Source organism: Oncorhynchus kisutch, linkage group LG2 (genome assembly GCF_002021735.2).
Source record: "Oncorhynchus kisutch isolate 150728-3 linkage group LG2, Okis_V2, whole genome shotgun sequence".
Taxonomy (NCBI): Eukaryota; Metazoa; Chordata; class Actinopteri; order Salmoniformes; family Salmonidae; genus Oncorhynchus; species Oncorhynchus kisutch.
In genome coordinates this window covers 38,794,417-38,807,404 of record NC_034175.2, presented here as the reverse complement: position 1 = coordinate 38,807,404, position 12,988 = coordinate 38,794,417, and the positions used below count along the sequence as shown (strand labels likewise).

The window sequence follows — 12,988 nt, the reverse complement described above, 5'->3', positions numbered from 1 at the left end:
CTGTCCCCCATACATATAACATCTGTAAGGTCCCTCAGTCATGTATTGCAAGCTCAGATTCAACTACAAAGACCAGGGAGCTTTTGGAAAGCCTCATAAAGAAGGGGAGTGACCGGTAGATGGGTAACAATAATAACAATTCAGACATTGAATGTCTCTTTAAACATGGTCAAGTTAACATTTATGATGTGGATTATTTATTAAACCTCCCAGACCAAGAGGCCATTGGTGGTGATAACCATTGAACTCTGTAGCCATTTTGGGATTGGAGAAAACTGAGGAGGATGGATCAACAACATTGTAGTGACTACACAATAATGACCTAAATGACAGAGTGAAAAGAAGAGTACAAATATACAGAATGAAAATATTCCAAAACATGCATCTTGTATGGAACGAGGTACTAAAGTAATACTGGGGAAAAAAACACAGCAAAGGAATACACTTTTTTCAACAATGGTGGTGGCTGCATCATGGTATGGGTATGCTTGCCATTGGCAAATATTGAGGAGTTTTTAAAGGATAAAAATAAATGGGATGGAGCGAAGCACGGGCTAAATCCTAGAGGAAAAACTGCTTCTGTCTGCTTTACACTGGAGACTGGGAGAAGAATGTACCTTTCAGCAGGAAAATCACCTACAACACAAGACCAAATCCTCACTGGAGTTGCTTACCAAGAAGAACGTAAACATTCCTGATTGGCCACGTTACAGTTTGACTTAAATCGGCTTGAAAATCTATGATATGACTTGAAAAACAGCATCTTGGCAGAGCTTGAATAATTTTGAAAAGAATAATGGACAAATAATGCACAATCCAGGTGTACAAAGCTCTTATAGACGTACCTAAGATGACACAGCTGTATTTGATGCCAAAGGTGTTTCTGACATGTATTGACCCAGGGAGCTGAATACTTATGCAATGACTATTTTAGTTATTTCATTTTAAATAAAAAATTACACAATCTTCACTTTGAATTTTTTTAAAGCAGATTGTTGACATAAAAATGGATTTGAATCCCACTTTGTTAACACAATAACAGGTGAAGTAATCCAAGGGGTCTGAATACTTTTGCAAGGCACTGTATGTGGCTGTGTGTTAGTTTGCGTGTGTTTTGTCTGATTGTGTGTGTGAACAGGTGGAGGCCAGGCGATGAGCCAGAGGCAGTCTGTGATAGGCTGAGGGCCAGTGTGACGTGTCAGTGAGATGCTATAGAAGCACTGAGCTGGCGGGAGCAAGCTGCCTTCTGTGCTGGTGGAGAGGGAGAAGTGGATATGAAAGACCGAGAGAGAGAGAGAGAAATATAGAACCAAATCCATGTGACGTTCTACAGTTATCTGAGGAACAGCCTCTCCTTTGAGGGTATGCCACTTCCCTCGACACACACACATACTATATGCTCCCCCTCCAACTAGGTAGAGGGAGACAGAAACCAAGAGAGAAAAGGAGTTGTGAGTGTTCCACCACATGGCTGTGTGTGTTAAGAGTAAGCGCTAGCTAGTGTCTTGAGTGCCAGTAGTGAGTGTCTCCGGGACAGCAGAGCAGTGTGTTAGCCGGTGGCGGACAGCATGGCCCTGTTCAGCACCGGGCCCCAGAGCCTGGGCTCCTACTACTGCCTCATCCGCCGGAAGTTCAAGAGGAGGCGCAAGAAACGCTGCGAGCGTAAAGGTACTCCCTCCTACTCGCCTACCCGTGGTGTGTGTGATGCGAGTTGTTTGCTTGTGTGTGTGTGTGTTTCTCGCACCGGCTGTTTTGTTCTGCTTTGAAAGATTCTGTGGTAGTTTATCTTGGTCTAGAAGTGGTTACTTATTGTACAATGATTTCAATATAGGGAAGTAATGTCGTTGAAATATGCAACCTGTTAATTTAAATGATACGTGTCACTTGGTAAGATGGTGAAAATTGAATCTACCATCGACTTGTCTAATGTGTGAGGGAGTATGATGTAAATATTGAGTACTGTTCGGGGTGTAGAAAATTGAACCCATGTCAGTGTGACACTGGTACTGCTGATTTTGGCAGTGCACGAGGTTTGCGTCTCTAAATGTCTTAGTGTGAGTTCTGTGACAGGTTAGTTTTGAAGCATCTTTAGAGTTTTACAGTGCTTGTTTCTGTTAAGTGTATGAGATCTGGTTCTGAAACCTCTCTGTGAGCGAGACAGACCTCTCTGTGAGCGAGCGAGGGAGAGACTCTCTGTAAATGATCTGACGGGCTCCTCTGAAACTCTTAAGCTTCTCCCTCCTGTTTTGCTCCAGTGCTCTGGGGATTAGCCCAACAGGGGAAGTAGTAATTATTGAGGTGCTCCCTCTGTGGCGGCATTGGTGATGTGTCAGCCATTTGCTTTGATAAATCCCCCTACTCCCCAGCTCCCCCACCGCGAACCGTCAATCCCAAGCCCCTTCATCCGTATAAATCCGCCCGCAGCTGAAGTTGCGTTTTTAGCCACGTGACTCTCTCACACCCCAAAACGTACGACAGGCTCACTGTCGCCATGGAAATGACGGCACCACTTTGCACGAACCCGGGGTAAGAAGACTTAATCGTTAAGTTTAGGTCATGTTATTCCGCCAACCTGTCCGAGCTACAGCAGCAGTAATTCCCTCAGCAAGCGGAAGCCCTGATGAGTCCCCAGAGTTGCTAATCGCCGCTAATCGCCAGCGAGACTAACACAACCTGATGGCACGGCCTGGGCTGGGGTGTTCCCAGCCTTTGTCTGTCAGACCAGCTAACCTGTCAGTTAGTGGCTAATGCTAGCTCTGTCAGAGGTTTATAGCATTGTAGTTCAGGCAACAGACAGGTGTTTGCGCTCTCCTGGGAGGTTCGTTCACATTTCCCAAACCCAAGTAAAGTTGCTGTATTGAAAACATCCACAGTACCCTTTTCTCATATTTGTGGCTGATTGCTGTGCTCCAATATCATTGACTCTGTACCAGAAGTGTGAACGGTACGATCCAATGTGACGCACATGGCTACTTTGCATTGAGTCTAAGGATACTATATGCAACAGCATGTTTTCCAACAGAAGAAGCTTCAATGTATCGCCCCCACAATACATTGTGGCGAGGAGGACACTCATAAGGCAATGTCTCTCCAATGGGCCATATTTGTAACATGGACCCAGGGTTTTGTGCGAAGCAAGCAGAATGTCTAGAATTAAGCTTTCGGAGACTGAGTGAGATATGCCCTGTCTTCACTCAGTGGATCCATTGCTTAGGAGGAAGAGGGGCTGTTTCAGTCAGTTCTGTTAGCCAGAAACTGTTCAGCCTTTTCTCTAGGAGTTCTCTTACAACACCTCACACATTCCAAGAGCGACTCGCTATGAGGTTAGCTGTCAGAGAAAGCCAATGCTTTAGAAATGCTATTAAGAAATTAGAATTGAACTAAGCAAACACACTTTATATCCAAAGTGCTTACATGCTAGATTAACAGGGTTGCAGATTTCCAAGGCACTCTGTGCCCATTGACAGCAGATTAGAATTAAAAGGCATTCAGGAAAGTGTATAATTTTCCGACTGGAAATCACTAATGACAGCAACTACCTCGATACAGCCACCCCACAAAAGCATTAACAAATTGGCTGCCGCAGAAAAAGTCTGCTCTAGCCTCGGCAGACAACATCAAACGGCTTCCAACAACAAGTCAGAAAAGAGACATCGTCGCATTCATCACTGAAAAACGAACGCCAAAGTGCTTGATTAAGACGACACCAAGTCGATGACTGCCTTATTCTGGTAGGTCGTAATTTAGTTGTTGGGGTCCCCACAATGCAAAACGGCACTCTTGTCATGATAAGAAACGAGCTGGGTCGCGGCGTCTCCGAGTGAACAGTGTGTAATTAGCCTCGATTTAACATTTGACTAAATGGCTGTCTCGGCGAGTGATGGATGGGGAAGCCACTGTAGCAGAACGATGCTTATGTGTGTTCAGCCAGGGAGGACGCAGTGTCTGGGACTGAGGAGGGTTGGACGGCCCTAAGGTCAACGCTGCTACCTACAGTATGCCTCATTTCCAATGGATTTGTGCTCGAAAAAAAATCCTTAAACTAAGAACTTTTTTTTTCTTTCTCATAACTGCACTGTGATTTAAATTGTATCACAAAACTAGCACTAACAGGTCCCGATCATCATAAAGGAAAACAAAATCGAATTAAATAAATACCTGACGCAACAATGCTGTAACATTAGTAGGTGGAGATATGCACCTTATGAAATGATTTGCCACGGATATAAATCACTCCTCACGTCATCGTGGTTAACAGTTGGGAAAATGGCAGAGTGATATAGAGGGAAGCAACAGCATTGAAGTTCTGTATGGCAATACTTCGAAGTTAAATGAGGTGGTGTTGAAATGCACATTTTGCGAGGTGGAATTGAACTGTAGTGGCAGTGCAAGTGCAATGCTGAACGGGGGCACCGCGTGAGACCAACCTGTTGCTGGCAGCAGTGCGATAAGGGACGGAGGGAGAAAATCACCATGTGTATGTGACCAATAAAATATGATTTGATTTGACAACGCAAGTTACACAAATGATTGCAGTTGAGATGCAGCCATTGTCAATGGTAGAGACTGTTGGCTTCATTGCCTTTAATGGCATATCTAGAACCAGACCACAAGATGCCACGTCCAAAACGGTGACCGGCCCGGATGGAGAAATAACAAGTAACGGTTACTCTGCAGGTACAGAGCGCGAGCTCTCAAACACCATACGGATTGTTAGACATCTATGAACACAATGTCATGCATCACTTCAATAAGCCATCACATCAATGAGAAGTGGGACATGAAGTCCCATGTACTGATAGCATAGAGGCACAGAGCAAAACTACCTTCGTTGCTGAGGGGATGGGAGACACAGTAAGATGAGCGAGCACCTTCTGGTAGTTCTCCAGGATTGCGGTAGATTAAACTGCATTGTCCCCTAGTGGTCATACCCAGGACCATATCTGAATTGTCAATTTACGTCATTTTATGATTTTTTTTTCATATCATTTAAACAATAATGTTTTAAATGTTAAGAAAAATGTTAGATTCGTCACATCCCTAGGCTCTTATATGTGTGGATGGTTTAATAACTCAAGCAGCAGGGTATTCTAGTGGTTAGAGCGTTGGACTAGTAACCGGAAGGTTGCAAGTTCAAACCCCCGAGCTGACAAGGTACAAATCTGTCGTTCTGCCCCTGAACAGGCAGTTAACCCACTGTTCCTAGGCCGTCATTGAAAATAAGAATTTGTTCTTAACTGACTTGCCTAGTTAAATAAAGGTTAAAAAAATAAAAAAGCTAAGTATGGCTGCTAGGGCTAATGAAGCTATGGCTAATGTGTTGCATTCATTCCTATATGCGCGCTAACAACAACTGTTGACAATTTGAGGACAAGCACCAAAGTGCAAGGGGAAGCTGAAACTGTACTCTTAACTTGTCTGACTGCCTCCCTCTAACATTTCTAACTTGCTCCCGTCATTCCTTCTCCCTCACTTGTCTCATCTCAACAACTGTTCTGTCTCTCTCTGTTCCCTCTGTAGGCTCCCACCTTCATTTTTCTCCTTGTCTCTCTCTCTCCCTCTAACCCTTCACCCATCACTCCATCACTTCTCCTCACCATACTGCAGACTTTCTCTCTCCCACCCTCTTGTTCCCTCTCTCCTGTGTGACCTTTCAGACCCTCACTGCTCCCAATTGTCCATCAACATTACCTCAGAACCTGGTAATAACCGAGGCAAGAGTTTAGCCCCTCTCTCACATATGCTCATGCACCCAAACCGTGCAGATAGAAAGTACAGGCACACACACACACACACACACACACACACACACACACACACACACACACACACACACTCAAATGCATAGATTCTCTTGCAAATGGACATACTGTACCACTCAAAAGTTTGGACACACCGAGTCATTCAAGGGTTTTTCCATATTTTTACTATTTTCTACATTGTAGAATAATAGTGAAGGCATCAAACCTATGAGATAACACATGGAATCATGTAGTAACCCCCAAAAGTTTTAAACAAATCAAAATATATATTTAGATTCTTCAAAGATGCCACCCTTTGCCTTAATGACAGCTTTGCACACTCTTGGCATTCTCTCAACCAGTCTTCAAGGAGTTCCCACATATGCTGAGCACTTGTTGGCTGCTTTTTCTTTAGTCTGCAGCTCTACTCATCCCAAACCATCTCAATTGGGTTGAGGTTGGGTGATTGTGGAAGCCAGGTCATCTGATGCAGCACGCCATCCCTCTCCTTCTTGGTCAACTAGGCCTTACATAACCTGGGGATGTGTGTTGGGCCATTGTCCTGTTGAAATTTCAAATGATCGTCCCACTAAGCGCAAACCAGATGGGATGGCATATCGCATGCTGGTTAAGTGTGCCTTGAATTCTAAATAAATCACCAACAGTGTCACCAGCAAAGCACCACCACCCCAATTCTTCACAGTGGGAACCCCACATTTGGAGATCATACGTTCACCTACTCTACATCTAAACAAAGACACAGCGGTTGGAACCAAAAGTCTCAAATTTGGAGAGATGTCCACCGGTCTAATGTCCATTGCTCGTGTTTCTTGGCCCAAGCAAGTCTCTTCTTCTTATTGGTGTCCTTTGGTATTGGTTTCTTTGCAGCAATTCAACCATGAAGGCCTGATTCACGCAGTCTCCTCTGAACAGCTGATGTTGAGATGTGTCTGTTACTTGAACTCTGTGAAGCATTTATTTGGGCTGCAATTTCTGAGGCTGGTAACTAATAAACGTATCCTCTGCAGCAGAGGTAAATCTGCATCTTCCATTCCTGTGGCGGTCCTCATGAGAGCCAGTTTCATTATAGCATTTGAAGGTTTTTGCGACTGCACTTGAAGAAACATTCAAAGTTCTTGAAATGTTCCGTATTGACTGATCTTCATGTCTTAAAGTAATGAAGTACTGTAGCCCTATTTAGTGAAAGACCATCTTCTGTATACCCCCCCCACACCTTGTCACAACACAACTGATTGGCACCAACCACATTAAGAAGGAAAATAATTCCACAAATGAACTTTTAAGGAGGCACACCTGTTAATTGAAATGCATTCCAGGTGACTACCTCATATAGCTGGTTGAGAGAATGCCAAGAGTGTGCAAGCTATCATTAAGGCAAAGGGTGGCTGTTTGAAGAATCTCAAATATTAAATATATTTTGATTTGTTTCACACTTTTTGGTTACCACATGATTCCATATGTGTTATTTCAACCGGAAAATGTCTGCACAAACTGTAATTTACCGTCTCAGGCAAGCTCATTGCATGCTCTTCGTCCTCACAAAGGTCTTGACCTGACTGCAGTTTGTCATCGTAACCGACTTCAGCGGGCAAATACTCACCTTCAAATACTCGCCTTCATCCGTGAAGAGCACGCTGGTGGAGTGTGCTCTTCACGGATGAATCCCGGTTTCAACTGTACCAGGCAGATGGCACCCATTGACCACATTTGGGATGCTCTGGATCAACGTGTACGACAGTGTGTTCCAGTTTCCGCCAATATCCAGCAACTTTGCACAGCCATTGAAGAGGAGTGGGACAACATTCCGCAGCCTACTTATCAACAGCCTGATCAACTCTATGCAAAGGAGATTGCTGCATGAGGCAAATGGTGGTCACACCAGATACTGACTGGTTTTCTGATCCATGCCCCTACCATTTTTTAAAGGTATCTGTGACCTACTGATGCATATCTGTATTGTATTCCCAGTCATGTGGAATCCATAGATTAGGGCCTAGGGAATTTATTTCAATTGACTGATTTCCTTGTATGAACTGTAACTTTGAAATTGTTGCATGTTGCGTGATACTTTTGTTCATTGTAGATTTATGCAGTGGCACGCACGTGAGGATACTGGATCACCTGACCTGGCCTTGAATATGAAATACAGTGCACAGCAGGAGCATTGAGGCGAGGAAAATGGGAAGGGAGAGGGAGAAATAGATAGAGAGCAATGGAAATAGATAGTCCCCCCCCCCCCCAACTATGCTGATACCAGCAGTTTTTGTCTGGTCAGCCTGCAGCACTTCAAAATACGATTTGAGAGAATGAGGCCATACACACACTCGTGCACACACTCGTACACACATTCATACACACTCGTGTCATATGCACACACACACGCACACTTACTCAGCAGCTGGCCCCTTGCCTCTAAATAGCTGTCAGTGCATGCCTTATTTCATCTTTGTAAACTTACTTTTTCACAATGTTTTTATTCTTGCTTCAGGTCATACAGCCCAATTCGTACTCCTAGACAGACAAAAACACTCGCTTGCGCTCACTCCTGTGTGTGACTTTTGTGACTGAACAGTGAGCACCGATACATCTGGCGATAGCCCGTGGAGAGCTCAGAAGAACTCATAACTTAGCCCCTCTCCTTAGCCACACACACACACACACACATCTGCCCCACAGGCACAGTGCGTATATCATAAATCATAGCTGTCACAGGTTTTACAGCTCCCTCTGAAAAGGGGAAATGGAGGATGGCGGCAGCCACCCAGCGCCCTTGAAGAGGGAGGGAGAGCAAATGAGAGAGAGGGTGAAAGATATTTTTTTGATTTTCATTGAATCGGCAGAAGCGCAGGTGTGTGGTCTTGAAGAGATAAACAGTCGACTAATATGGTGAAATGATGGATACTACATTACTCCCCTTTTGAGCGAGGTACCTGACAACATTTCAACCATGTTGGTTTTGCCAGATTACTCACCATCCTATGGGGGTGTCATGCAGTACTAATTCTATCCCATGCATCAAGTGTTCTATTCATCTCTTATTGTCTCGTTTTGCAAAATTGAAAATGCAGGGTTAGTGTTGAATTGTCACCCTCTTTTAAAGCTTTACATCACTGAGAAGGATGAGAGCAATCCCTTCCTGCTCTATGGAACACTTAGGTCAGGTCCGAATATCCAGCTGGCACCTGCAGTTTGTAGCAGGGCCTCCTAAACGCATTGGGAGATCTGCTCTTATTGAAGTCAAATTGGTGTTGGCAGGCTAATTCAAACAGGGTATTGGTCATTAGTCAAATCAAATTGAATAATGGAGTCCGAGATGGAGGTTTGCGTGGGGGATACGGTTGAGCTGTGAGCGTGAGGTTGTGTGTGTGAAGGGGGCACGATAGTGGCGATGTTAGGCGGCCACGCTCCTCTCCCCCATACCCCGGCCCATCAGTTTCAATCTGGCAGCCCCCCCCCTCCATGAGAACCCCAGTTCATTAGGCCCCCGGTGGCCCCACACGTGTACCCCATTATGGTGCATTAGCTGGTCACCACCCTGGGCAACTGGACCGAGATAGAAACTGGACAGCGAGGAAGAGCGATTGGCTTGAACATTACAAAATCTCTGACTGGTTCACTTTCGAATTCTTTTACAATTCCCTCCATTCTTAAAGTAAATCACTGATCTTCCATGGTTTGATTGACAAAAAGATATTGGGTAGAATCTTGATCAAATCAAATCAAACTTTATTTGCCAAATACAACAAGTTTAGACTTTAATGTGAAGATCTTACATTAGATCTTGGATGGCAGGAAGCTTGGCCCCAGTGATGTACTGGGCCGTTCGCACTACCCTCTGTACCATATTACAGTCAGATGCCGAGCAATTACCATACCAGGCGTTGATGCAACCGGTCAGGATGCTCTCGGTGATGCAGCTGTAGAACCTATTGAGGATCTGGGGACCCATGCCAAATCTTTTCAGTCTCCTGAGGGGGAAAAGGTTTTGTTTTGCCCTCTTCATGACTGTCTTGGTATGTTTGGACCATAATAGTTCATTGGTGATGTGGACACCAAGGAACTTGAAACACTCGACCCACTCCACTACAGCCCCGTCGATGTTAATAGGGGGCCTGTTCGGCCCGCCTTTTTCCCTGTAGTCCACGATCAGCTCCTTTGTCTTGCTCACATTGAGGGAGAGGTTGTTAGGTTGTAGTCAATGAACAGCATTCTCACATAGGTGTTCCTTTTGTCCAGGTGAGAAAGGGCAGTGTGGAGTGCGATTCAGATTGCGTCATCTGTGGATCTGTTGGGGTGGTATGCGAATTGGAGTGGGCCTAGGATGTCCGGGAGGATGCTGTTTATGTGAGCCATGACCAGCCTTTTAAAGCACTTCATGGGTACTGATTTGAGTGACGGGGCGGTAATCATTTAGGCAGGTTACATTCGCTTCCTTGGGCACAGGGACTATGGTGGTCTGCTTGAAACATGTAGGTATTACAGACTTGGTCAGGGAGGGGTTGAAAATGTCAGTGAAGACACTTGCCAGTTTGTCTGCCCAATGCTTTGAGTACCCGACCTAGTAATCCGACTGGCACAGTGGCTTTGTGAATGTTGACCTGTTTAAAATGTTTTGATCACATCTGCTCCTGAGAGCGTTATCACACAGTCATCCAGAACAGCTGGTGCTCTCGTGCATGCTTCAGTGTTGCTTGCCTCGAAGCGAGCATAAAGGGCATTTAGCTCATCTGGTAGGCTCGTGTCACTGGGCAGCTCGTGTCTGGGCTTCCCTTTGTAGTCTGTAATTGTTTTCAAGCCCTGCCACATCCGAAGAGCGTCGGAGCCGGTGTAGTAGGATTCGATCTTAATCCTTTATTGACGCTTTGCTTGTTTGATGGTTCGTCTGCGGGCACAGCGGGATTTCTTATAAGCGTCCGGATTAGTCTCCCGCTCCTTGACAGAGGCAGCTCTAGCCTTTAGCTCGATGCGGATGTTGCCTGTAATCACCATGGCTTCTGGTTGGGATATGAACGTATGGTCACTGTGGGGACAACGTCATTGATGCACTTATTGATGAAGCTGATGGCTAAGGTGGTGTACTCCTCGATGTCATCGGATGAATACCGGAACATATTCCAGCCTGTGCTAGCAAAACAGTCCTGTAGTGTAGCATCCACGTCATCTGACCACTTCCATATTGAGCGAGTCAGTGTTACTTCCTGCTTTAGTATTTGCTTGTAAGCAGGAATCAGGAGGATAGAATTATGGTCAGATTTGCCAAATGGAGGGCGGGGGAGAGTTTTGTATGCATCTCTGTGCGTGCAGTGAAGGGGGTCTAGGATTTTTTTCCCCCTGGTTGCACTTGTGACATGCTGGTAAAAATGTGGTAAAACGTATTTAAATTTTCCTGCATAAAAGTCCCCGGCTACTAGGAGCGCCGCTTCTGGGTGAACATTTTCTTCTTTGCTTATGGCCTTAAAGAGTTGGTTGAGAGCGGTCTTAGTGCCAGATCTGAAGGAAGGATGTGCTTTAGAACAGTGTCATTCATTTATTTTAACTCTTGGTTCATTTTAAGAAATGAATTCTGTCTGTGTGTCTCCAGAGGTTTTAGAAATTATTTCAAGTATTTTGCTTTTGACCCAGACTGTCTCTCCAGTCTCTAATCTGCTCCATGTGCTGTGAGGACTGTGTTTTGTCAAACTTAGAGGGAGAGTGTGTGTGGTGTTAATAAGACAAACCCCAAGTGTTTTGAGAGGTTTATGTGTCGTGTGTGTGTGTGAGTACCTGCGACATATATTCTACCTTGACTTGCTCCCATTATAACCTGCTCTCTCTCCTGACCAGCCGCTCCATGGGACCTGTGAAAGGCAATCTCACATAAAACCATCAAATAACAAAATTCATATTGACTCTCTTTTCTCTCTGACTCTCAGTTTTTGGTGTAAGATGACCCCTATTGTGCTGTTAGAATACACATGTGCATGTATTTCTTGATGGAAGAAAGTTGTTTTCCCAAATTCCGGAAACTTCTGGATAGAGATTTCAGTGTTTTCTACTGGTTTGCTCATGTGGTCGTGGTATATTTGTATGGAGCAGTCTGTATTGGCGTTTCTCTGTCTACAGTCCTGAAATAGTCAGTTTTGTTTGTCTGTCCGGGTGTGCAGTCGATATATTCAGTTTCACTAGTGTGCAGCGTGTTTGTTTGCGCGTTTCTTTCTGTATCTGAGTATTTACAACAGACGCAGAGCTGCCAAGCAGGCCTAATTCCTTGCTCGTCTCGTGTCTCCTACACGCTGTGGGCGGTCACACCGACATGTCTGACCATTGGGGATTCGAAAATCGATGGCAGAGAAGGGGCTTTTCTGTATTAAGTGTGCTCTTAATGCAGTTTGTGTCGGTGAGGATTCCTTCAGTGCTCGGGATTAAGTCAGTGTTGTCAGGCTTTTAAAGGCAGCATGAAAGGAAAACGAAAGAAAAAGCTCCACCGACAACAAGCAGTGGCTGAGAGGCTCACACATTTTCTTTCGTCAGAAAGGCTGGGTTGTTTTGATTTTACGGCGGGGGGGGGGGGATTAGTTGGAGGGAGAGGTTATGGATTCCCATTAAAAAGTGGCATTAGCTAAGTTCTATGTCAAATCAAGTTGCATTTGTCACATGCGCCGAATATAACTGGTGTGGACTTTCTACCGTGAAATGCTCGCTTGAGAGCCCTTCCCAACGACGCAGAGTTTAAAAGTAATAGTAACACGAGGATATAATATAATCAAATACACAAGAATGGCGCTCTATACAGGGAGTACCAGTACCAGATCAATGTGCAGAAAGAGACAACACACTTTCATTTGACTAATTACAAACATTGCACTGCCAATGCTCCCATAAGGCTGTTAATAATTTTCTGCATTGTGGTTACAGGTTGCAGACATTTTTTGCTCCTGACCATAGAAATATATACATTGACCTTTTTTCCTTTATGGATGGTAAGTGTATATTGCAGACCTGTTGGACTTCACAGAATACTTAGCCTTTTGCACTGGACAGAAATTAACTTATTTTCATGCACCTCTGCCCTTCATACCATCTTTTTATTACCTAAGTTACTCCTCCTCTCTTCCCCACCCCCATCACTCAACCTCTACCAGCGTTTGGCCTGACTGTTCACCTCCCACTGCCTTTCAAGGGCAGGCCTATCCTCATTTCTCTGTTTTAGGAGACATAATGATTCTCTTGTACCTAGAATAGGATTG

General features: G+C 44.7%; 1 protein-coding gene across 9 annotated transcripts in view; it reads left to right on the top strand.

The window, feature by feature from the left end:
- The window catches only part of LOC109865600 (double-stranded RNA-specific editase 1-like), a 183,011-nt gene that overhangs the window by 118,831 nt on the left and 51,192 nt on the right, over nt 1–12,988 (top strand). The window contains exon 1 of one of the 9 annotated variants that reach the window (XM_020453909.2): nt 1,085–1,668. The exons of the other annotated variants lie outside the window; for them this stretch is intronic. Coding sequence (XP_020309498.2) covers nt 1,569–1,668 — 100 coding nt within the window. The 5' untranslated portion in view covers nt 1,085–1,568. Of the gene's footprint in view, nt 1–1,084; nt 1,669–12,988 lie in introns of those variants that run through there. 9 annotated transcript variants of the gene reach the window in all.